The sequence below is a fragment of the Trichechus manatus genome, unplaced genomic scaffold (assembly GCF_000243295.1).
Source record: "Trichechus manatus latirostris isolate Lorelei unplaced genomic scaffold, TriManLat1.0 scaffold00044, whole genome shotgun sequence".
Classification (NCBI taxonomy): Eukaryota; Metazoa; Chordata; class Mammalia; order Sirenia; family Trichechidae; genus Trichechus; species Trichechus manatus.
This window is the reverse complement of record NW_004443980.1, coordinates 4,509,472-4,536,772: the sequence shown is the minus strand read 5'-3', so window position 1 is coordinate 4,536,772 and position 27,301 is coordinate 4,509,472. Positions and strand designations below refer to the sequence as shown.

Sequence of the window (27,301 nt, the reverse complement as noted above, 5' to 3'; positions counted from 1 at the left end):
GGGCTTTGAGAGTGGTTTCAGTTCTGAGTTAGCAGAGTGTCTGGGGGCCTTAGTCTTGGGGGTTTCTCTAGTCTCTGTCAGACCAGTAAGTCTGGTCTTTGTTTTTTGTGTCCAGGACTCTCTATTGTGATCCCTGTCAGAGTGGTAGGTAGTGGTAGCCAGGCACCATCTACTTTTTCATCAAATTTAACACCTTACATTATTAGTTCAGATAGACTGTATTGGTTATCAGATGCTCCTACACATCCAGCTAGGTATGCCAAGAATGCAAGGCCCTGACATGTTTTTACCTGGCCATTTGTCAGAGTTGTGTTTGCAGTAAGCAACTTTGAGGGATGAGGCAATGTCTCCCTTTAGGGTAGATAGCAAGTTTTCTTACTGCTTGTTATAAAATAACAGGATTCCCAAGCTTGGTGCTCCTCTCCTATAACACAACCCACTGGGTGTCCAGGCATCCACCTGGGCCCATCTGCCTTGTCCTTGTGGTGCTTGCAGGCAAGGGGAACCGTCACAAACATGATTCTGTTACTGCTTGCTGTGCTGTAATAAAGTCTTTTGTCTCTGACGCAGGAATCTCATGCTTTCTGCCAGCATCCATGAAGCAGTAACAGACTAACTTATTTACTTGTAAGTAGGATCAAATCAAAGCCCAGACCTGACAAGCTGTACCTTGTTCTTTTTAATATTGCATAGTTTTTCCTTGTTACTTTAATTGTTTGAGTTTTCCAGAGATTCTGATTCACTGGGTCTGGAGTGGGGTCTAAACGTTACCTCGACGATTCTGATGTACATTCCTGGAGATTTCCTAATTAGTTCTGAGGGTGAGTCTCTAAAATACCCAAAAAGAATATAGAAATAGTTTATCTCAAATATTCAGCAGTGTTCATTATAAGAAAGGCAAAAAAAAATCAAGCACCGTTTAAGTAAATGTACTAGTTCGCATACAAAATAGACTGTCCTCTTTATCCCCTGCTTTAATGGAAAACTCTGTGACTAGTGTTACATAGGCAGCTTACCAAGATAATAGTGAAGTGAAGCAAAATCAGGATCCAGAACAGTGATTCACTGAAAATATTTAGTTTTCCATGGGTTACAGTAAGTGGAAATGCCAAAATGGAATACAATTTAGGCTTTTTATTTAAGTCTGAGATGGAAAAAATTTTGTCTCAAACTTGATATTTTAGCCTTAGTTAGAAGCAAAATGAAAAAAAAAATTACAAGTTTAGTTCTTCTTGAGGTTTTTACCCTTTTAGGACTCTAGACAGGAAAATGATAAGTAAACTTGGCCGAAATGATTGTTCTAATAAAAAATAAATAGGTGAGTATGCTTCCCATTTATTAGGAACAATTTTTTAAAAAATGTTTTGAGGTCATTGTTTCTGGTTTTATTTCTATCCGCTTAACTACTTAGAAAATCTAAGGCTAAAATCATTCATCTGCAGCCATTTCCACTGGTCACAATTAGTTCGGTTTAATTGGGCAGTGTTCGTTCCATTGTGCATGGGGTTGTCATGAGTTGGGGCTGACAACAGCAACAACAAAATGAGGTCGAGCACCAGGATTTTTTAATAAGGCATCATCAGTTCTTTTCCAAAGTGACAATTTTTTAAAAACTTGCTGGAAGTATTCAAAAGTAGATAATAACATACACTTTGTATTTGAGAAAGATAAAATTCCTAAGGAGTTTTGAGATAAGGAGGGGGAAAGGAGAAAAGAGTTCACAAATTCAAGATAAATATAAAGCTTATTTTAAAACTCTGTATAGATACTGTAGATCTTTCATATTTTAGATCTTTTCTTAGATACGTATTTTGTAAGGGAAAGATTTTTGTATTCCTTTTAAATGTACTTATAGTTTAGCAGATGGTTCGTTGACTCAGAAAGGGAATTCCATGAAACCTCTATTCCTTCTTTTTAGGCATTTGATGATGTTTCATTCTCCATAGTTTGGAACGTTTATACTAACAACTGAAACTGAAACTTGACTATTTTAGTTAATATACCTTTGGTCTGATTCTTAAAGCGATTTCAGATATATTCTATTGGGGATAACTACAGAGTAAAATCTTTTGGAAGGGGGTGAGTAATAACAGATACCCAGTTCTCAGCCTAAGTTTTCCTCACGTCGCGACAACCAGTCCTGAGCCCAAGGATCAGGTGTGTATTCCTGAGACTTGTGCCTACTCTTTGGCTGCTCCAGTCTTTTGCCTGCAAAAACAGCATAGACTGTTTTGTGCCTTACGTAGAACTGATTTTTACCTTAGTCTGTTTTATCTGAAATTAATGTATTAACACCAGCTTTTTCTTTTTCTAATTAGTATTTGTATTAAGTTAGGATGCTTTAGGTTCAAAGTAACAGAAAACTTTGACTTAAAGAGAGATTCAAAACAAATGTAGTATATACACGCAATGGAATATTACTCTGCCATAAAGAGAAATGAAGTCCTAATACATGCTACACTCTGGATGAATATTGAAAACATTGTGCTGAATGAACTAAGTCAATCACAAAAGGACAATCAGTGTATGATTTCACTAAATGAAACACTTAGGATAGTCAAATATATAGAGACCACAGTATAAGCACACAGATTGGGCATACATTTTATCACTTGTGTCCAACTGACTTATAATTCCTATTATAGATAATATGGAGCCATTGAAGATTTTACCAGGAGCAGGAGGGAAGGGGAGAGGAGGAAACTTTGTTTAGCTAGCATTGAGTTTCTGTTGATAGGGATGGAAACTGTGGCAATGGATGTCCGTGATCGTTGCACAACATGATTGCTGTAATTGATTTCATTGAATTGTACATGTGAAAAATGTTGAATTGGCAAATGTTGTGTTATTTGTATTTTTACAACAATAAAGAGAGAGAGCGATCCATTAGAACTCTTTAGAATCCCAGCCTTCAGGGCTTAAATCTGAGTTAACCCACTTTCCTACCTGTGGAGTACTGCTAAGATAGCTCAAGCTTACTGCTCTGGCTTTGACTCTTCTCTTACTTTCTGATACCTGACAGTCTGTCTTCCTTTGTTTTGAGCCCGACTGTGCATTTAAAAACATTTTTCTTTGTTATAAATTATCTATATATTGGTAGTAGATGGGACCCAACCATATTAGTCTAGGCTGCCGTATTGCTAAAGATTGGTAGAACTGGTTTTTAGAAAAGAGTTGAGAATTACTTTTATTTTGTCAATATTTAAAATATTTTAAAATTTAATATGACCTCTGCTTTAGCTCTGCCTTTTACCTCTTTGATCTTTCACAAAGTCGTGTAAACTCTCTGGGCTCCACTTATCCATATATAAAATCAGAAGGTTTTCCAAAGTTTTCCTTATTACTGTCTAGAAGCTTAACACTGAAGAGTCCTACATGAGATGCTATATCTAGAAACAAGTCAGATTGACTTGATTCTTGCCCTTTACTAGATTAAAATGTAGTCATTGTTTCCTAGGAAAAATTAATGATAATTACATGCTTAATTGTTGGGTTAAGAGAGGCTAGGTTTAGAAAATGTCTAATATAAAGTCAACACTAAATTTTCAGTAACTTTTTGGACCTAATGAGAAATGTGCTTTTGTTCAAACTGTGTTTAGATAAAGAGCTAAACAAAACTTTTATTAATAAATCCAGTGTAAGCCATGATATGATCTTTAGCTGTTATAACTAATAAATTATTATTTTGTATTTTAATGTAGGTGAAGAGAACTGGTCTTGTGGTGGTGAAAAACATGAAAATTGTTGGTCTCCACTGTTCTAGTGAAGATTTGCATGCCGGACAAATTGCTCTTATTAAACATGGGTCAAGACTGAAAAACTGTGATCTTTATTTTTCCAGAAAACCATGTTCTGCTTGTTTGAAAATGATTGTAAATGGTAAGTGTGGATAAGGCTTTATTAGGGATTAATAGCATTTGTCTGAGAACAGTCAATGGGAGTAAATTGCCTAAATGCACAGAGATAATTTTGAAATATAAATACATGTCTAAAGATAGTTTGCTACACTATAAGAGGAAGATTCAGAAGACATGGATTCCAGTCTCATCTCTGCCACTAACTAGTTAAATGACCTCAAGTGTACTAGTAGACTAATGCTAGCTGCTATAACAAATAAACCTCAGAATTTTAGTGGCTTAATAGACCAGGTGTTTGTCACCGTGTAATGATCCAGTCAGTACAGGCACTGCTGAAGAGTAGGCAGCTCTTCTCCACGTGGTTGATCCATGGGTCTAGGCATCTTCTGTCTCAATGCTGTTGTCATCCCCTAGGGCCTTGACTTCTGTACCTCCTGAGGAAGACCAAGGGAGAGAGTAGAGAAGGCGCACACATACTTCTTAAAAACCTTGGCCTGGAAGTGGCATGTGTCATTTCTGTTCATATCCATTGTGGGGCTGTCGTCCCTTGCTGGGCAGCTGTCTCCCATTGTCTGCTGCCTGTCAGTGACTACTGCATGGATATTAATAAGCGTCTGCACTGTGGAAGGAGGAGCACACATTTTCACTGTCTAGTTGTCCATCTCAGTCACACCATGCTACTCACTAAACCTCTTTGTGTTTATGATTCTGTTTTGCTGTTAGGTGAGTTTGCAGACCATTGTTTCATTTAAAAATATGTGTCTTGTACATACGCACTGTGGCAGATTGAAAAAAAGACTAATATGGTTCCTAATCCTTTCCCTCAAGGTGTTACTTGGGGCCAGAACAACAATTTAACATTCACATGTTATCTAGTATCAAACGAGTGATTCAGGCTGTAACTGATAGGAGCCCAGAGGAGACATGGTGGTCCTTGCAGGTTGGCGTTGTCTTGAAGGGCTAGGGCTTATGCTGGATTTTGATGGGTCAAATGTAGAGGAGGAAGAACACACTACTGGTCGGGGGAACAGCACGTGTGGAGTTACTGAGTTGTAAGAAGCAAGGTTCTCTAGGGGTCAGTGTTTGAAATGGAAGATTATTCTGGCAAATAATGGCAGTGAGTTATAATGATAGGTTGAGCCTCTAGTGTAGAACTGTGAAAAACTGTATGGACTTTGGGCTTTATCCTATAGATCAGAGTTCCTAGACCTGTTTTGAGCAAGAACTGTTTTTATTTACATCTGAATCTTAAGAGTAATGATCAGATTTTTGGCGAGGGCAGTGCCCTTGAGCTACAAATGGGAAGAACTTCCAGTAGAAATAGACACATGGTTAGAAGCCTCCTGGCTTGCAATGAGTATTTGAAGTGGGTATCTATGATTGTTGTTAGATTCTACAGTCTCTCCATTGTGGTTTTCAGTGGAGAAGGTAGGTATTGTAGTAGTGGTGGCATTTTTTTCTCCTTTTCCGGAGTAGCCACACGGATTGGGAATTCATTTTGTCACTTGTGTCCAACTGACTTATAATTCCTATTATAGACAGTGTGGGGCCATTGAGGATTTTACCGGGGCAGGAGGGAATGTGATTAAAATTTTGTTGTTGTTGTGATTGAATTAGAACAGGGAGAGATAGAGGCTGGGAGCTTGATTAGTAGAATATTGCACTAGCCAGGGAATAAAACAAAGTTCAGAAAATAGAGAAACAGGTTGTATTTCTATATACCATAGAGAAAGAAAAGAATGTGAAAGAACCACAATATTTGTTGATTAATGTGTTCTAGAGTCAAGGGAGAAGAAAGAATTAAAAAAAAAAAAGACTGTTGTGCTTTGTGCTGAGCTGACTGCTGAAATCACTAACAGCCTAGGAGCCAAGAATTAAAGGGAAGGTAGGGGAATGCGGCAACTCATCACTGCCTGCTGTTTTTGAGTTAAGACGTGGAAATCTGGCAAGAGAGATAATGAAGTGTGGAAAATCAGGAAGGGCCTACAACGGAAATGCTTTTATGTTGGTGTTAGAAAGTAGACCCACATATAAATAAAATTGCTATGCTAGATTAGGCTTATATGGTAAAACCTGTGAGAGCTGACACTGGACGGGGGACCACCTTGTTTTTTCTGGGTTTCACATGTTTTCCATCTTTGGGAGGCTGCAGCCTTACCACTGGTTTTAGTGGAAAATATTTGAGTTTTCCTTCTCTGACAGGTTTCTGCCTTACACAGATTCTGACTTTCGCAGGTTTTACTGTATATTATTTATTATCTTGGGTGGGAGCGTGGTTTAATTCCATGATATAGTTAAGCTACTTTACTTACAATTATTATTACTTCAGTTACAAAGTAGACATTTCTGTAGCACAGTGGTTCTCAAAGTATAGCCTGTGGACCCCTGATGGTCCTTGAGGTCAAAACTATTGTCATAGTAATACTACATTCTCACTAATAGCACCAAAATGATGGTGGGTGAAACCATTGGTACGGTTTCAAACCATGGTATGAATCAAGGCAGAGGCACCAAAATGCACTGTTGTAATCTTTGTACTCTTCACTGCCAGTTTCATGTAAGAATGTTCTTAATGAAACAGTAAAAATCATTAATTTTATTAAATCCCAATCCTTGAAGAAATAGAAGGTGTACATAAAGCTCTTTTGCTACAAACCCAAGTATGATGGTTTCGTTAAGGAAAAGCACTTATGGGATTGTTTGAGCTGCGGACTGAATCAGCCACTTCTTTCTTGGAACATCATGAACTGACAAACTGCAGTTATTTAGACTTGGATATCTGGCAGACATTTTCTCAAAAGTGCATGAAGTGAACCCGTCACTTTAAGGACAACAACTGACAGTATTTGTTGCCAATGATAAAATTTGAGCTTTCAAGTGAAAATTAGAATTTTGAAAAACTTGCATCCACCATTTTGAGCATGACAACTTCCCAATACTTGAAATCTCTTCTGATGAGATTGACAGTCTGATATTAATGAATGTGATTTTTTTAAATATTGTAAGATTAGTAAACCAGTATTTTCCCAATGGCCAATCAATGCACGATGTAACAAACCCACACGGGTGAAGAGCCCTGCAGAGTGCAGATGGGCCGATGGAGTTTAGTATCATATACAAAAAGTTCATTGATACGGTTTCAGATTCCACTTTGCGACTAACTTTTAAGAAACTATCCCTTGTTGAATTTTTGCATAGAGTTAAAGAAGAATATTCACAGTTACCTGAAATGGTTGTTAAAATTCTCCTTTTTCAGCTAAGTATCTGTATGAGACCAAATATTTTTCACATACTTGAGTGAAAACAATATATTGCAACACTGAAATAGATTGAAAGCTGTCTTCTATTAAGTTAAATATTAAAGAGATTTGGAAAAATAAATGCCTTTTTTCTGACTAGCTTATGTAGTTGTTTTGAAAAATACAGTTATTTTCATAAAAATATGTTTATGTCAATGTGTAATAAGTTCTTTATAGTTAATAAATATTTTTAAAATCTGTTTTAACTTTTTTGTACAGTAAATATCGATAGATGCAATCCACATAAACAAAAGGCATCTGGGGTCCTCACTAATTGTCAGAGTATAAAGGAGTCCTGAGTCCAGACAACGTGAGGACCTCTACTGTAGCACTTGCCACGGGTACATGAATGTTTGTCCAAAGTTTACGCTTGGATCAGGATTACTAGGAGCAACCAAGATGCTCAGATGAAAGATTTACCATCCCTGCTAATTAGGAAATAGATCCAGAGAACTCCGGCAGAGGGGAGATTGAAATGCAACCAGGGGAAACATTCTTACACAAGCTTTGTGGCCTTCATATTGCTTTGCAGTGCAGCCTCAGTAAGAGTCAGGAGTAGCAGGGAGTAGATACACCTAGACATTTGTTCAACTCAGACTTTTGAGTGCATTTGTTACTTTGAATGGTACATAATATACTAGCAAAGGGATTTCTTTGTTGATAAAATATTCGTTAATTGTTGAACTTTTTGGTGCTTACCTATGTGTAAGACATCTCATTGTTCAACCTCAGGTACAAATTAAAATTTTCGTATGTTTGTTATCCAGTTTTGTTTTCTGTTTTGTAAATTGTTTATATCTTTTTTAATCTGTTGAGGCTTTATTGTTCTCGTCAATTCATATGTGCTTTTAAATGGATTAAAAACGTCTCTGTATGTTAAAGATAACTAGCCTTTCTTCTATCACGTAGATTGAAAATTGTTTCGTTTATTGTTTTGTCTGTAATTTTGTGGGCTTAAAAAAATGAATCTTGCTTCCCCTCACCCCTGCCCCTATATCACGTGATAAGAATTTTTCATGTTTTTAATTCTTTGTGGACATTTTTGATAACTATAGTAGTATTTTATTATGAGGAGAGGACCATAATTTAACTGTTCCTCTGTTTTGATCATTTTGGTTTTTTCTGCATTTTTACTATTTTAAACCATGCTGCACTAAACATATGCATGCATGAATTTTTTTTCCTTTATTTAGAATATTAGAACAGCTTCCCAAAAGAAGAAGACTGATTCAGAGGACAAGAGCATTTTTAATGCAAGTTTATTCCAGATTCCAACTAGATTTGTACTGGATATAACTAGACAATATCAGTTACAGACTGTAATATTTATGAATGCAAGCCATTTGATTGATCACTTGGAGGGCTCTGATATAGTCGCAGAGGCTTTGGGGCCTTACTTAGCAAAACCAGTGATTCCTCAAATGCCTTCTCATGGACTCTGTCAGGGCAGCAAACTTTTCTGTAAAGGACCAGATAATAAATATTTTAGGTTTTGCAAGCTGTATGGTGTCTGTTACAACTATTCACCTCTGCTGTTGTAGTACAAAAGGAGCCAAAGACAATATAAATAAACAAATGGATGTGTCCGTGTTCTAATAAAACTTTATTTATAGACACAAATTTCAATTTCATATAATTTTCACTTGTCATGAAAGATTCTTTTCTTTTTTTTTTATCATTTAAAAATGTAAAAACCATCCTTAACCCATGAGTTGTACAAAAACAGGTAACAGCTGGATTTGGCCAATGGGCCATAGTCTGCGAATCCTCACATGACTTGCTAATAGACCTTTATTATATTGGGGCATGTAGAGCTGCATGATATGATAGCTTTCTCAAGAAAACCCTTAATTTTAACGTGTATTAGATAATTACCTTTCATATTTTGTATTTCAGCTGGAGTTAACCGGATTTCATATTGGCCTGCTGATCCAGAAATAAGTTTGCTTACTGAGGCTTCTAGTTCTGAAGATGCAAAGTTAGATGCCAAAGCAGTGGAAAGATTGAAGTCCAACAGTCGGGCTCATGTGTGTGTTTTACTTCAACCTTTGGTGTGTTATATGGTGCAGTTTGTGGAGGAGACCTCTTACAAGTGTGACTTTATTCAAAAAATTGCAAAAACACTGCCGGATGCTAACATTGACTTTTATTCTGAATGTAAACAAGAAAGAATAAAAGAATATGAAATGTTATTTTTGGTTTCAAATGAAGAAATACATAAACAAATACTGATGACTATAGGTTTGGAGAACCTGTGTGAAAATCCGTACTTTAGCAACCTAAGGCAGAACATGAAAGACCTCATCCTACTTTTGGCCACAGTAGCTTCCAGTGTGCCCAGCTTTAAACACTTTGGATTTTATTGTAGCAATCCAGGACAGAATAATGAAATTCACAATCAGAGTTTACCACAAGAAATTGTAAGGCACTGCATGGTTCAGGCCAGGTTGTTGGCATATCGAACTGGTGAGTTATATTCTTAGTTCATAAACTGGGGATGATTGGGTTGTATTTGTCTCAGAAGTAAAGTGTCCATCTTGTCTGCAGTAGAGTTCATTTACTCCTAGATACTAAACTTTTGCTGTTCATATAGAGAAGTTAGTGAGACTGTTGAGTAGACAGCTCTTTCTTAGAGCAGTTTTAGGATTCCTTGTGACCTTACATTCAGTACTACATTTATAAAACAGGGCTTGATTATCTAGGCCCTTTTTGCACAGTGGTTAAGCATGTAGCTGCTAACCAAAACGTTGGCAGTTCAAATCCACCAGCTGCTCCTTGGAAACCCCATCGGGCAGTTCTGCTCTGTCCTTTAGGGTCACTGTGAGTCGGAATCAACTCGATGGCAATGGGTCTGGTCACCTTTCTGCTTTTTTATTATTTCACTGCTTATTTAAGCCTTCCCCTAGAGATGGGACATAGAAAGGAGAGAGGACCAAAATCATTTACTTTTGTTAACTATTCCATATTTAATAAAAACTTTAAAAATCTTTACAATAAAAAAAAAAAATGAGTTCAAAATAACTATAATGTAGAGCCAAAGTAAAGAAATGTTCTTTATTGCAAATTCTTTCAATTGCTGGTATGTCTTCAATCAGCAAGTTGAGAAATCAAACATTTTTACTTACTAAGTTGTGCCTAAGTATATATGTGAAAAAGGAAAGTGCTATTTGGGAGTTTTCTTCATTGTTATAAAATATGACATCTGTTCTTCCGATTATGGAACAGTACTTTTGCATCTGATGTATCTTTTTCAAAGTGGAATCATGATCACCCTTATAAACCGCAACTTTGAAATGAAAAAACAACATGGGTCAGAGAAGCCATAGAGTGAGATCTGTCAGGGAATGGGCTTATAGGAGGATTTTTGAATAATCTCAAGAAAGAAGGGGAACACAAAGAAAATCTTCAGAAAATTCATACAGATGCCCTGATCTGCAGTATATTCTAAACAAAGACCACAGGCCAAGGTAAATTCAATAGAATGGAGGTTCTCAACTGGCAGCATGTCAGAATCACCATTGAAACTTACAAAAATACAGATGCTCGGATCCCATCGGAGACCTACTAAACCAAAATCCCTAAGGGTGTGATCTAGTAGGCCTATATTTTTAAAAAATTCTGCAAGTGATTCTGACGTTCAGCAGCATTAATAATCAGTACAATTCTTATTAAAGAATAATAGGAACTATATGCCCCCAAACAACTGTGAAAGTCTGACTTAAGGTAATTATGTTGTGAGCTATATATTGGTGTTTGACAACACAAACATTATAAAGTCCTCTCTAACCCATTCATGAAGGACAGAAACAGAAATGGGCAACAGCTGTTGTAACTATAATTCACTAATTCCTCTTTGCTAATTAGAATTCGGTGAGCCCTGCCTATGTTCCTGAGTGAGGGTAAGATGGGAGATGTGAATCTGCTATTGTTTTACTTGATCTCAGTACCTCTTGCTTCTTATAGTTGAACACTTCATCATAGTGTGTGTGATGCCAGTGTTTAAAGATGCAGTAATGTGTAAATATAAGTTTGCATATGTATTCTTTATTAGATATTCTACATTACTGTATGGTTAAGTGTGTATATTGTAAATTTGTCCACTATTACTGTGCATAGTTTTGTACATAAAGCCATACTTATGCACTTGATGGGCAGTTTAAAAGATTTTTCAAGATTAATTTTGACTCTATATGATTTTTTCCCTGGAACCCAAACCCCACATAGGATATAACTCTACTGTCATGCACTCCACTGCACTGTAAGCTCTTCCAGAGAATAGACCGTGTCTTAATCATTTTTTTTTTTCCTTAGCATTAAGCAGTGTATGTTGAATGGATAAAAAGAAATCTTTCTATATCCAAAGACAAATGGTCCACAGTCCCTTATCCAAAAATTCAGGAGTTCAGAATTTTTCAGATTTTAGAAAGGTGATATGGTACATATGCTGTATGTTACCTAACACTCCAACTAAGTAAACATATTAACATACATGGAGTAAAATGTATGAATAATTAAGGGCTATAAATAATTCAGGTCAGATTTTGCCACCAAATAGGGTTGCACCAGACTGTCAAAAAACTTCATGTAATGGATTTCAGATGAGGGATTCTGAACTTGTATTCTTCATTGATGATCAATAATAACAGTTACTGATTGAGCACCTGCTATGTGGCAGGCACTGAGCTAGGCAATTTATATACATATCTCATTTAATAATGACGGTCCAGCAGGTTAGATCTCCCCATGATACAGTTAATTTCGCATTATTTAGTTGACTTTGATAACTTTTCCTCTCCCTCATTGAAAGACAAAGAAACCACCTCATTAAAAAATATACATAAGATTAAAATGAACCCACAAATCTAACAACAGAGTTCTAAAACTAATTGAAAATAGGTGCTTAATTGCTTTTTGGATGATGAATAAATAGGATCCACAGAGGTGTCATTAGAAATATGTTGCTAGGATGCTTTAGGGTTGCAAAAATGTGATACAATTTGTTTAGACTCTTGGGGAATAAAAGTAGGAGGGCATTACATCTTATCTGTCTGGTTTAAGTATTGATTTTTTCTCTCTGTGTGTCCTGTTTCCCATTAGAGTAGATGTTTTCCAAACTAAGCATAACGTCTTCCTCCTGGACCACAGTGTTGACGAAAGCAGGTTGGAGTACCCAAGAAAGTTAACTGTTTCGAATCATAACTCAGTGTTTCTCAAATTTTAGTATGCCTAAGTGTCACATGGAAAGCCTGGTGGTGTAGTGGTTAAGAGCTACAGCTGCTAACCAAAAGGTTGGCAGTTCGAATCTACCAGGTGCTCGTTGGAAACCCTACAGGGCAGTTCTACTCTGTCCTGTAGGGTCACTATGAGTCGGAATCGACTCAACAGCAATGGGTTAAGTTTGTTTTTTTTTTAAGTGTCACATCTGGGGCTTGTTAGAAATGAGATTTTCTGAGCCCTGCCCCCCTTTCTCAAAGAGATTGATTCAGGGGATCCCCAGTGTGAGCCAGCACTCTGCTATTTTAACAAGTACCCCAGTGTTTCTGATGCAAGTGGTCTGGGGATGACACTTAGAGAAACACTGGCATAACTACAAGCATTGGGGGCTAAAATAACCTGTGTTATGGAATCACGGGATAAATATTTCTCCTTTGACTCAGTCATCAAAGAGCCCCGAGAATTTGGTTTAGTGATTGGAAGGTGACTGTCGTACAGAGAAAACCCTGTGAATGACCAGGCACAGGGAACAATTCCTGTAAAAATTACAGACATGAAAAGAGTTTTGAAAAGTTACCTCCTCTATCACCCAGCCTTGGGGCTAGGTGAAATCTAATCTGTCTTATGTGGATGAAAATTTATTCTGTTTTTAAAAGACATAGTAAAGCCTGTTGTCTTGGTGTAACTAACCTTAGCTAGGCAGCGGAGCTGCACGCTTATGGAAAATCACATTTTTTTCCTCCTGACAAGGTTTAGTCTGCCCCTAGACTAAAACAAAAAAAGTGGCTCCTGAGACTAAAAAACAGAACATATGAAAAATACCAGCGTTGGTGGTAGGAAAAGTAGACTTAAATTCTTTATGAAGAATTTTTTAGGTTTTTTTTTCTTTCAGATGTATGCATGTATTAACTACAACTTTACTTACTGTAAAGGTTTTGGTTTTATGGGAAAATATAATCTTATTTATAACTTCTGCACTTGCCTTACAAATGAGCGTAAAGTCGTTGATTTATATTTTCCTCTCATCTTAAGCTCTAAAGGTCTAGGAAGGAACAAAACTTTGCTTACACCAAAATCCCTTTCGTGACAGTCTCCCTCTGTAGAAGTAAGCCCCCAGATGTAGTCTGTATCTCAGCCACATGTTCGTGTCCTTCATTGCGCAGCACATAATGTAAGTGCTTGTTCCCTTGTTCCTGTCTTCCTCCTCCATCAGACTCTTAAGTTTCATCAGGATGAGACTTTTTCTGTATCCTAGCACTTGGCGCATATTAGGCACTCAATATTGAATAAGTGAAAATCTTGGTTATGAAATTCTTCTTGTCAAAGGAAGAGGTGGAGGAAAGGCAAATAGGTTGGGTCTGGAGGGCTAAGTTTTATTCACTTAATTTCTCTGTCCTGCTTTCTCATCTAGAAATGGAAATTTTATCTGTTTTACCTTGAGGGTAAAAATGAGATAATGGATAAAGAGTGCTTAAGATAAATTATACAAATGCTTTGTGATATAATTTCGAAAATGTGCTTGCTAAGGGTAAAAATGAGATAACAGATAAAGAGTGCTTAAGATAAATTATACAAATGCTTTGTGTTATAATTTTGAAAATGTGAGCTTGCTTGAACTGGAGATAAAAACCCATTGCCATCAAGTCGATTCCGACTCATAGCGACCCTATAGGACAGAGTAGAACTGCCACATGGGATTTCCAAGGAGCGGCCGGTGGATTCAAACTTCCGACCTTTATGGTTAGTAGCCAAGCTCTTAACCACTGCGCCACCAGGGCTCCTGAACTGAAGATAAGGAACTAAAGTATTATAACTTTTTTTTATAGAAGATTATTTAGAAGGCATTCCAATTTTAAATGCATGGTGGCACAATTTTTTTTTTTTTTTTTGTACTTTTACTGGAAACGTGAGTGTTTAAATAGGTTATCATTGGGAGGATTAACTTTTAGAATATTGTACTGTAAAGCCACAGTTTTATTTAATTCTCACCAACATGAAAGTGCCCTGTGGTAGATTCACAGATAATTATTTTCTTTGCAAATGTATCTACTTAACTACATTAATAGGTTATTAGGACTTTGATAAGTAATATGGTTTTCATAATTAGTATATATTAGTCTTAAAATTTGAAACTCTTGTGTTGGTAGAAAGAAAACTAGGTCCTTAATATGGAGAATTTGTATTCGAGGTTTTTATTTTCTGTTTCATATTAATGCTTTTAAGAAGTACAGCTTTACTTGTTGCAAAGGTTTTGGTTCTACAGAGAAATTATAATCTTATGTTTTTATCTTCTGCCACTGATTTAGAAAGGAGCATGATGTCACTCACTTAGCATTCTTTTTGCACTGAAAGTAAACTGTGAAGGCCAAGGAAGGAACCAAATTTTGTTTAACCTAAATTTCTTCTATATACCTTGCAGGAATATATATTTAAAAGCCCACAAAGACTTGTTAATGTTTGCAGTATGAGGCTGAGCTTTTTTCCTAGCAAGATCATTTCCATAAAATGTATGTTTCATGATTAGAGGGTATAAAATGCTAGATGACAAATTTGATGGTTGTGAGTGGCTATTACACTAAAGTTATTACTAAATCCATTAGTTCAGAAACTTCTTTTTTAATTGATTTCACATCTACTAGGAGCAGTGATTTAGAAACTGACTTGTTAGTGGAGATTCAATAAAGTTACATTCAGTTCTGCTTACAGCTTTGAAGGGACCTAACTGCAGCGCTGCCATCTGAACAATCTCCACGCACAGATCATTTGTGGCCGGGTCACACCGCCTGGTTATTTGGTGCCTCGCTCTCATATTCTACACTTAGAAGCATTTGTTTTAATACTCTTCTATCGTTAGTAAGATGCCAAGAATTACTGCTACATATAGGAAGTATGTTTTTATTATTTTTGCAAAAATATATTACTGAAGCTAACAGATACTCATTTCTACTGCATTAAATGCTATATGTCTTTCAGAGGATCATAAAACAGGAGTTGGAGCAGTCATTTGGGCAGAAGGGAAATCTGTAAGTATAAAAATAATTTTTTAAACATTTATCCTTGATTTTGTTTAAACATTGTTCAATCTTAAGTGAGTTACATCTTATTGACTCATTTGGATTAATATTTTTATATTGGTGTATTTATTAAATTCTATAAACATTTGCTCATTCGCTCAACAATTTTCTAGATAATTTCCATCATATAGCAAACATTTATTAAACACCTTCTAAAGAGTAGGCAGGAGTCCCTGGGTGGTGCAAACCCTTAAGCGCTTGACTACTAGCCAAAAAGGTTGGCAGTTCGAATCCACCCAGAGGTACCTCGGAAGACAAGCCTGGCAATCTGCTTCCGAAAGGTCACTGCCTTGAAGACGCTATGGAGCAGTTGTCCTCTGCACGCACAGGGTTGGCACAAGTCATAATCAACTCGACAGTAACACAGCAGCAGCAAAGGGTAGGCACTGTGCCACCATGAGCATTGGCGATCTAAAGAGCACATTTTCTGCCTTTCATAGTTTCACAGTCGAGTAATGGAGACAGAGGCATAAAAAGGAGACTGGACTGTAATTATAATTATAACATGATACCGTGAGAGCACAGAGAAGCCACCTTTATTCTGCTTGGAGAAAAGAGGAAAATATTCTTGGAGGAGGAAATGTGATAATAGTCTTGAAAAAGGAATGGGAGTTCATCAGGCAGAGCAAGTTACGGGGCTAGGAGGATAGCATGCAAAGGTAGAGGATGGGAGAGGATGTGGGGAAATGCAAGTGATGTGGCATGGCCCTATGTGTACTAGAGTGGCAAAAAAAATTGGACTGGACCGTGAAGAACTCTGTACACCACGTGAAGAGTTTGGACTTAATCCTTCAGATACTGGGACACCCTAGCACAGCACTAGCCAGTAGAAACATAAGGCGAGCCACATAGGTAATCTAAAATTTTCTAGGAGCCATATTAAAAAAAAAAAGAAACCAGTGAATTCACTTTAAGACTGTATTTTATTTAATGCAGTATGTCCAAAATATTATCATTTCAACATGTAATCAATATAGAAATTATTAGTGAGATATTTTGTTTCGGGGAGGTACTAAGTCTTTAAAATCCTGTGTGTATTTACACTTACAGCGCATCTCAATTTGGACTAAGCACATTTCAAGTGCTCAGTAGTCACGTGTGGCTACTGACTACTGTATTGGACAGTGTAGTCCAAGAGTATTTTAAGTGGGAAATGATTTTATCATATTTGCATTATAAAAAGATTGGAGTAGGGGTAGGCAGGAAATAGGAAGATTAATAAAAAAATGATGAGAGCCTGGAGTTATAGGTAGGGATTAGAAGGGTGTGAAATCAAGAGATATTTCATAGCTATACTGTTGTTAGTTGCCTTCAAGTGTGCTCCAACTCTTGGTGGCCTTATGTATAACACAATGAAACATTGCCCTGTCCTGTTCTGCACCATCTTCATGATCCTTGGTATGTTTGAAATCATTGTTGTGCTCTTGTCTTCCAACCTAGGAGAGTCATCTTTCAGCACTATATCGGACAGTATTTTGTTCTGATCCATAGGGTTTTCACTGGCTAAGTTATGGAAGTAGATCACCAGGCCTTTCTTCCTAGTCTGTCTTAGTCTACAAGCTCAGCTGAAACCTGTCCACCATGGTGACTCTGCTAGTGTTTGAAATACCGGTGACATAGCTTCCACCATCATAACAAAATGCAAGCCACCACAGTATGACAAACTGACAGACAAGTGGTGGACTGAAATATGAATAGGGATCTTAAGTTTTGCTTCACTGGACTTACCAGCAAGTAATTTGTCTATTGTCTTAGATGTTTCATAGGCTTCTCAGGTTCAGCCACACATAGGCTCCTCAGGACAGCACACCCAGTATCTTCCCTCCTAACCTACTTCATCAGTGGTCACCATCTCATTCCCAGTTACTCCGTACATGTAACCAATCATCAGATCCTATGGATTCTACCTTCAAAATACCTCTTGACTCTGTTTATCTCTACCCTAGCTGTAAACTTCTACTAGAATAGATTCCTCTGTCAAAAACTCCCATAGCGTTCTGTACAACTCATATTCCAAACTGTTTTAAGCACTGATGATAAACTCTATAATAATTGATAATTGATAAATTTAAAGTTCTAATAATTGATAAAGCATTCATATTAACAACTACTGTATCATTGACCAAGAGAAATGTTTTTATAAAGCCACTGAAGAAGTCCTATGATAAGATATACATACAAGAAAGACTCAATCAATATTGAAGATTAAAGGAAAGTGCATTTTTTATTTTCAAATTAAGTCACAAGGCCACATTTTTAGCCCTACAACAGAAGTTGTCTATTCAAAGTATTTTTAAAGTTCCTGGCTTGTTAACCAGTAGCACAACACAGAGCATATAAAAAAGAAGCTAATAAACAATCATTTATTGAATACTTGCTGAGTCAGAATTGACTCAACGGCAACAGGTGTACTTGAAGTATAAAACATGGTTTCTGCTCTCCAGGATCTTATTTGGGGAGAGGTGCCTAAATCAAGTGAAACAATTTGTGATTTAAACAAGAAAATAATTAACTGCTAAAACCAAGTACTGCCTTGAGATTATAAATTAGACAAGTGATCAGCCTTCTTAGAATTTACTTTGACAAGACTACACTGCAGTGTGAGGATCTCATATTGTCTTTATTGATGACACAGTATATCATAGAAAATGTAGTGAATATCCTGTATATAAAGTGTGATACTAGGTTTTAAAAATACGTTGCAAAGTGCCTTTTCAGTGTTGAAAACTAAGCTCTGTTGGTTTGCTCACTTTCATAGAGAAATTGTGATGGAACAGGAGCATTGTACTTCGTAGGATGTGGCTATAATGCTTTTCCTGTTGGATCTGAGTATGCTGACTTTCCCCACATGGATGACAAACAGAAAGACAGAGAAATAAGGAAATTCAGATACATTATACATGCGGAACAGAATGCCTTGACATTTAGGTATGATATTCTTTTGCATGTATTTTTAAAAATATTTTGTTGTGTTTTTAGTGAAAGTTTACTTACACAGCACGTGAGGTTCCCCTTTGACAATTTCCACCTCAGTAAGATTAGTTACATTTTTCACGTTGTATCGGCGTTCTCGTTATTTGTCTTCTGGTTGTTCCATTTCCAGTAGTCTAGATTCCCTGACCCCTTATCTTCTCGTCTTTGCTTTGGAATAAATGTTGACCTTTTGGACTCATACAGATGTTTTTTTAGTAGAGTACTGATCTAATGGGTGATAGCCTTTATTTTGTGCATCGCTGTGCTTTTCTGTTAGATGATCACGGGAGTAGTTTTGGTTCAAGATTTGAAGAGCATCTCAGGGTGATAGTCTCAGGGCGTCCTCTGGTCTCAGTGGTCCAGGTAATCTGGCCATTTTTATGAATTTGAGTTTTGTTCTGTATTTTTCTCTCATTCTAAACAGGATCATCTGTTGTGGCCCTAGTCAGATCAGTCAGAGGTGATACCAGGCACCATCTAGCTCTTCTGGTCTCAGGGTGGTTGAGGTCGTGGCTCGTGTAGGCAGGCAGCCTTGTAGACTTGTTTCTTCTTTGTGATTTGGTTACCTTTTTACTCTTTTGCTCCTGATAAGTAGGCACCACTTTTGCATGTATTTTTCTCTAAAATGTAGCAAGGCTTGCTTGAAATTTGTTTTTTTTAGTTATAATGTATTTTCTTTTTCAAATTCCAAGAACTATCCTTTTCAGAAGTATGTTGTTGTCCTGTGCCATTGAGTCAATTCCGACTCCTAGCAACTCCATAGAACAGAGTAGAACTGCTCCATAGCGTAGGCTGCAATCTTTACGGGAGCAGATCGTCAGGTTTTCTCTCCCGCAGAGTGCTGGCGGGTTCGAACTGCCGACCTTTCAGTAAGCAGCCTAGCGCTTAACCATTGCACTACCAGGGCTCCTCTTTCAGAAGTATAACTCTGCTGAAACTTGGTCGTGACCAGAGGTCATTGTCATAGATTCTTCAGGCCTTCAAATTTATTGAGCAAGTCTTTTTTCTTCCCTCTGTCTCCAATCTAAAACTACTTGAAGTTTGTCCTTAGGGTCTTGCTTGAGCTCTAATATTTCTGGATGTTAAGATCTTCTTTGTTTTCTAAAATCTGGAGCACATATATTTATGAATATATAGATTTTATTCTGAACCAAACTGCTTTAAAATAATTTTGTTAGAGATTGTAACTGATGTTACCTCCTTCTAACATTAATTTAGATTATTTACACAAGTATTTTTCAGCATTTACCATTAAGGGGATGATTTTAGGAGTTTAAAAAGTGAATAAGACAGGGGTCTGTCCTTGAGGAGCTCATAATGCATTAGGTGATGTAAGACTGCATCTACTTAATGGGATTGATTCTATGAGAAAAGCAAATACAAAGTGTTGTAGAAATTCAGGAGGCATGTGGACTGGGAGGGAGAGTGCAGGGAAAAACTTTATGGAAGAACTGACATTTGAACTAAACTTTAAAGGATTGGTAAGATTGTGGCAATTGAAAGTGCTTATGTGACAAGAAAGCCATTCTTGCTTCTGGCATAAGCAATGGTTTAGAAGTAGGAAAACATATTGTGTGTTTAGGAACATGAATAATCCAGTTACGCTGGATGTAAAGTCATGGGAAATGAAGTTCAAAAGGATAGGTTGGGACTGGACAACAGAGGACTTTGAGTTTAGACTGTATTTAGCAGGTGGGGGGGTGGGGGCAGAATGGAATGCCATTGACAGAGCTATACACTATAGATTCCTCAGGTAGCAGGTGTATTGTTTGGACTAGATGTTTAGAGTTCTGTTGCCCTAGTTCAGGTGTACAGTAATGCAAGTCTGATCTAGGGAGATAGTTATGGAATGCTGGCGGGGGGAGGACTGACAATGGCCGACTGAGAGCAGTGCAAAACCCAGAACCCAGAACTACCATCCTTGTAGCCTCACATGAGAGCATTCCTTAGTCCTAAAACTACCCTCAGCATGCCAGATTTCACGAAAACTCCTCTATTCTTTTGTTTGTGTTCTTTATTACAGATGTACTTACCTTATTTTTTACAGAGCTATGAATATGTCAGATCCAAACCTTTGTTAAATAAAACTCTATGTTAGGGAAGGAGTAAGGGAATTTAACCCAAAACAGAATTTAATATTAATTTATCCATTTAGTAAACATTTATTAAATATCCATTCAGTGCTGGATAAAGGCTAGGTTCTTGGCTACCACAATGAGTTAATGTCTGTATTATGGCTAGGTCTTATGGAGAGCGTTAGTTCTAACCCCGATTCTGGCATTATAAAGAAGTTCTCTACTTACGGAGAGCGTTAGTTCTAACCCCTAATTCTGGCATTGTAAAGAAGTTCTCTACTTACTGAGAAATAATTATTTTCTCTTTTTATCTCCATCTTTCTATTTATTTATTTTTTAATTGTGATGTGTGTGTATATATATATATAATTTTAACATAATATACAGACATACATTTATATTTATATACACACATTTATATTTTTATATATAACAAACATTTGCCAATTCAACATTTTTACATATACAGTTCACTGATTATGTTCATCATGTTGTGTAACTATCACCACTGTTTGTTTCCAAATTATTCCACCACCATTAACAGAAACTCAGTACCCCCTAAACAATGATTCCCTCTTTCCCCCTCCCACCACTCCTGTTAACCACTAATAATCTTTGGTCTGTATACATTTGCCTATTCTAGATATTTTAAATAAGTAGGATCCTACAATATTCGTCCTTTTGTGACTGACTTGTTTCACTCACCATAATGTTTTCAAGATTCATCCATGTTGTGGCGTGCATCAGGCCTTCATTTCTCTTAATGGCTGTGTAGTATTCCATTGTATGTATGTACCACATTTTGTTTATTCATTCATCTGTTGATGGACAGTTAGGTTGTTTCTATCTTTTGGCTATTGTCAACAGTGCTGCGATGAACACCCAAATGCATTCTTTATGTTTCTACAAATTGAATGATACTTCTACTGATGAAATCCAAGGAGAAGGTAAATAAAGTATATATTTTATGATTAACAGTGGTGTCTGAACAAACTCTTGCTGGGATGTATCTATCTTATCTATCTTCGTCTTGGAAGGATATAGCAGGACACTGTTACTGACTCAGACCAGTTTGGTTAAATACAACTGCTAGGTTTTTTTTACAAAATGTAACTTCTAAGATGGCACATAGTAGTTGTTCAGTACATATTTCTTTAATAAATAGTTAGAGGTAGGTCAGTGTAAACTATTTCCCTCAAACCTTGCTGCAGTAAAAGCAAGTCTTTTGCCAAAATCTGCCACACAAACAGACAAACCTTTATTAGATAAAATTTTATCAGTAAGTCAGCATAAAAACAGTCATATAACTTGCAGGCTCGTTGAACTCCCAGTTCTCTGTCCTTCTATATGCTCCAATCATTCTTTGCATGACATTCTTTTTTTTTTCCTAAATTTTATTTATATTATTGTTGTTCAGAATATACACAGCAAAGTATATATCAATTCAACAGTTTCTACATGTACAATTTATTGACATTGGTTACATTCTTCTAGTTGTGCAGCCATTCCCACCCTCCTTTTCTGCCCCCTAAGTTTCCTATCTAGTCTTACAAGTTGCTGTTGTCATATTTCATCCCATATAGATACTTCTTAAAAGAGCATAGTGCTCAAGCCTGATCTTTTTTACTAGTTAAGCTAAACTATTGCTCTGTTTTAAGATGACTTCAGGGGATATTTTTTAACATTTAAATATTATCTGAGGGCAGTAGTTTCAGCGGTTCATCCACCCTCCATGGCTCCAGAAAGCCTAGAGTCCATGAGAATTTGAAATTCTGTTCTGTATTCCCCCCCTTTTTTTTTTTAATTTTTTATTGTTGTAGTTCAAGTGAAACTTTACAATTCAAGTTAGTCTCTTATATAAAAATTTATACATACATTGTTATGTGACCCTAATTGCTCTCCCTATACTGTGACAGCACACTCCTCCTTTCCACCCCTGATTTCCTGTGTCCATTCAACCGGCTCCTAACCCTCTCTGCTTTCTCATCTCACCTCTGGACAGAAGCTGCCCATTTAGTCTCATGTGTCTATTTGATTTAAGAAGCACACTCTTCACGAGTATCATTTTATGTCCCATAGTCCCGTCCACTCTTTGTCGGAAGAGTTGGCCTCAGGAATGGTTTCAGTTCTGGGTTGACAGAGAGTCTGAGGACCATGCCTTCTGCGGTTCCTCTAGTCTCAGTCACACCATTAAGTCTGGTCTTTTTACTAGAATTTGAGTTCTGTACCCCACCTTTCTCCTGCTCCATCAAGGACTCTCTGTTGTGTTCCCTGTCAGGGTGGTCATTGGTGGTAGCTGGGTACCATCTAGTTCTTCTGGTCTCAGGATGATGAAGTCTCTTGTTTATATGGCCCTTTCTGTCTCTTGGGCTAATACTTTTCTTGTGTCTTTCGTATTCTTCATTTTCCTTTATTCCAGATAGTTGGGACCAATTGATGCATCTTAGATAGCTGCTTGCTAGCTTTTAAGACCCCAGACTCTGCTCATCAAAGTAGGATGCAGAACATTTTCTTAATAAACTTTGTTATGCCAGTTGACCTAGATGTCCCCTGAAAACATGGTCCCCAGACCCACCCTTGCTACTCTGTCCTGCTAAGTGTTTGATTTTATTCAGGGAACTTCTTGGCTTTGGTTTAGTCCCATTGTGCTGATTTCCTCTGTAGGGTGTACTGTCCTTCCCTTCACCTAAGATAATTCTTGTCTACTGTCTAGTTAGTGAATAACTGTCACGTCCCTCCCCACGCTTATAACCATGAGAGAATGTCTTCTTCTGTGTTTAAACCTTTTCTTGAGTTCTTATGATAGTGGTCTTATACAATATTTGTCCTTCTGTGAGACTGACTAAAGTCACTCAGCATAATGCCCTCCAGATTCCTCCATGTTATAAGATGTTTCACAGCTTCATCGTTGTTCTTTATTGTTGTGTAGTATTCCATTGTGTGAATATACCATAATTTGTTTATCTGTTCATCCAATAATGGGCACCTATTGTTTCCATCTTTTTGCTATCATAAACAGTGCTGCAATGAACATGAGTGTGCATATATCTATTCGTATGATGGCTCTTATTTATGTAAGATATATTCCAGGGAGTGGGATTGCTGGATTCTATGGTACTTCTATATCCAGCTTTTTAAGGAAGCGCCAAATAGATTTGGAAAGTGGTTGTACCATTTTACATTTCCACCAACAGTGTATAAGTGTTCCAGTCTCTTCACAACCTCTCCAGCATTTATTTTTGTGTGTTTTTTGGATTAATGCCAGCCTTGTTGGGGTGGGATGGTATCTCATTGTTAGCATTTCTCTAATGGCTAGTGATTGTGAGCATTTCTTCATGTGTCTGTTAGCCGCCTGAATGTCTTCTTTCATTTCCCCCCCTTTTGATCAGGATTCTTCTATGGAATCTTTGATCAAAATGTTCAGTAATGGTAACTGGGCACCATTGAGTTCTTCTGGTCTTATGGCAAAGGAGGCAGTTGTTCACGGAGGCTATTAGCCATGCATTCCATATCTTCCTCCTATTCCTGACTCTCCTTTTCCCTCTGTTGCTTCAGGTGAATAGAGACCAATTGTTGTGCCTTGGATGGCTGCTTGCAGGCTTTTAAGACCCCAGACACTAAGCAATAAACTAGGAGATAGAACAGAAGCGCTAAACACGTTATTAGGCCGATTAACTGGGAAGTCCCATGAAACCATGACCCTAAACCTCCAAACCAAGGAACCAAATCCCATGATATGTTTGGTTGTACATAAGCATCCTAAGCAGCTACTCTTTTTTGTCATTGTCGTAAATATATCTATCACACAACTTTTGCCAATTCAACTTTTTACAGATGTACAACCTATTGACAGCAATTACACTCATTGGCTGTGCAACCCTACCCTTAATCAATGCAATATTTCCATCACTGTTAATCCCCCTTTTCCCCCCTCCCTCCTGCCCCTGGTAGCCACTAATAAACTTTGGTCTCTATACATTTTCCTTTTCTTTGTCTTTTTATATAAGTGAGGTCATACAATATTTATCCTTTTGTGATTGACTTATTTTGCTCAGCATATGTCTTCAAGCTCCATCTATACTGTAGCATGTATCAAGACTTCATTTCTTCTACTGGTTGAGTAGTATTCCATTGTATGTATGTACCACATTTTGTTTATCCATTCATCTGTTGATGGGCATTTAGATTGTTTCCACCTTATGGCTGTTGTGAATAGTGCTGCTGTGAACATTGGTGTACAAGTCTCTTTTTGAGTCTCTGCTTTCAAGTCTTTTGGGTATATACCTAGGAGTGGAATTGCTTGGTTATATGGTACTTCTATTTTTAGTTTTTTGAGGAACCGCCGCACTGTTTTCCACAATGGCTGTAGCATTTTACATTTCCACCGGCAATGGATAAGCGTTCCAGTTTCCCCACATCCTCACCAACGTTTATTATTTTCTGCTTTTTTTTTTCATCTTAGCCATCCTAGTGGGAGTGAAATGGTATCTCATTGTGGTTTTGATTTACCTGTCTTTGATGGCTAATGATATTGAACATCTTTTCATGTGTTTGGTGGCCATTTGAATGTCCTGTTTTGTGAAATATCTATTCAAGTCCTTTACTCATTTTATATTTGGGTTATTGTCTTTTTGTTGTTAAGTCGTCGAAGTTTTATATATTTTGGTTATTAGATTACTATTGGATAGGTGGTTTCTGAAGATATTCTCCCAGCCAGTAGCTTGTCTTTTCACTTTTTTGGAAAAGTCTTTTGATGAACAAAAGTTTTTAATTTTTATGAGGTCCCATTTATTTTATTTCACCTTTTGCTGTTTTGTGCTTTTGTTATTATATTTGATAATCCATTGTTGAAAGCTAGGCCTGACAGCATTGCCTCTGCTTATTCTTCTAAGAATTTTATGGTTTCAATTTCTACATTTAGGTCCTTAATCAATTTTGAATTTGTTTTAGTGTATGATGTGAGGCATGGATCCTGTTTTATTTTTCTGCATGTGGAAATCCAATTTTCCCAGCACCATTTATTGAAGAGACTCTTCTTTCCCCACTGAATGGACTTAACACCCTTGTCAAAAATCAGTTGACCATAGATGTGTGGGTTTACTTCTGGACCCTCAATTCTATTCCATTGGTCTGTGTGTCTATCGTTATACCAGTACCAGGCTGTTTTGATTACTGTAGCAGTATAGTATGTTTTCAAATCAGGAAGTGTGAGTCTTCCTACTTTGTTCTTTCAGCATTGTTTTAGCTATTTGAGGCCTCTTGCCATTCCATATAAAATCTGAGGATGAGTTTTTCTGTTTCTGTAAGGAAGGCTGTTGCAATTTTGATTGTGATTGGGTTGAATCTGTAGATTGTTTTGGATAGTATTGACATCTTAAAAATATTAAGTCTTCTAATCCATGAACATGGAACATCATTCCATTTATTTAATCCTTCTTTAATCTGTTTCAGCAGTATTTTACAGTTTTCATTGTATAATTCCTTCACATCCCTGGTTAGATTTATTCCTAGGTAGTTTATTCTCTTAAATAATATTGTAAATGGGATTGTTTTCCTGATTTCCCTTTCAGATTTCTTATTACTGGTGAATAGAAACTCAACCAATTTTTGTTTTTTGACCTTGTACCCTGCAGCTTTGCTAAATTCCTCTACTAGCTCTAGAAATATTCTTGTGGACTCTTTGGGATTTTCTGTATAAATAGGATCATATTATCTGTAAATAGAGATAATTTTGTTTCTTCTTTTCCAATCTGGATACCCTTTATTTCTTTTTCTTGTCTTATTGCTCTGGCTAGTACTTCTAATACAATATTAAATAGAAATGGTGAGAACAGGCACTCTTGTCTTGTTTCCAGTTTCAAGAAGTCAACTGTCAATCTTTCTCCATTAAGTATAATGTTGGCTGTTGGCTTTTCATATATGCCCTGAATCATATTGAGGAATTTCCCTTCTATGCCAGTCTTCTTCAGAGTTTTCATCAAGAAAGGACGTTGGATTTATCAAATACTTTTTCTGCATCCATAGAGATGATTATGTGCTTCTTTCCCTTTGTTACATTGACGTGATGTATTACTTTGATTGGTTTTCTGATGTTGAACCATCCCTGCATTCCTTGAGTAAATCCCACTTGGTCATGTGTATGACTCTTTTAATATGCTGTTGGATTCTGTTCACTAATATTTTGTTAAGGATTTTTGCATTTGTATTCGTAAGAGACACTAGCTTGTAGTTTTCTTGTGGCATCTTTGTCTGGTTTTGGTATCAGGGTTATGTTTGCTTCATAGAATGAATTAGGGAGTATTCCTTCCTTCTCTATCCTTTGGGAGAGTTTAAACAGTATTGGTGTCAATTCTTCTCCAGATGATTGGTAGAATTCCCCGTGAAGCCATCTGGTCCAGGACTTTTTTGTTGTTGTTGTTGAGAGATTTTTGATTACTAATTCGATCTCTTCACTTGTTATTGGTATGTTGAAATTTTCTATTTCCTCTTGAGTCAGTTTGGGTAGGTTGTGTGCTTCTAAGAATTTGTCTGTTTTGTCTAAGTTATCCAGTTTATTGCCATACAGTTATTCAGAATATTCTGTCATAATTCTTTTTATTTCTTTCAGGTCAGTTGTAATATCTCCTCTTTCATTTTTTATTTTGTTTTTTTTTTTTACATCTTTTTTCTTTGCGAGTCTAGCTAAAGGTTTGTCAATTCTATTAATCTTTTTTTTTTTTTTAATATTTTATTGTACTTCAGGTGAAGGCTTACAGAACAGATAGTTTCTCATGTAACAGTAACACACATGCTGTTTTATGACATTGGTT

The 27,301-nt window shown here is 36.8% G+C and overlaps 1 protein-coding gene across 9 annotated transcripts in view; it reads left to right on the top strand.

The window, feature by feature from the left end:
- The window catches only part of CDADC1 (cytidine and dCMP deaminase domain containing 1), a 74,834-nt gene that overhangs the window by 11,020 nt on the left and 36,513 nt on the right, over positions 1–27,301 (top strand). For 6 of the 9 annotated variants that reach the window (XR_002824141.1, XR_002824140.1, XM_004376574.2 and 3 more), the window contains 4 exons: positions 3,702–3,879; positions 9,053–9,622; positions 15,344–15,393; positions 18,203–18,372. Coding sequence is in view for 7 of the 9 variants with exons in the window: in XM_004376574.2 (XP_004376631.1) it covers positions 3,702–3,879; positions 9,053–9,622; positions 15,344–15,393; positions 18,203–18,372 (968 nt within the window). In the remaining 2 variants the exon portion in view is untranslated. Of the gene's footprint in view, positions 1–53; positions 3,880–9,052; positions 9,623–15,343; positions 15,394–18,202; positions 18,373–27,301 lie in introns of those variants that run through there. The other 3 variants (XM_023731554.1, XM_023731553.1, XM_023731551.1) reach the window with 3 other exon arrangements.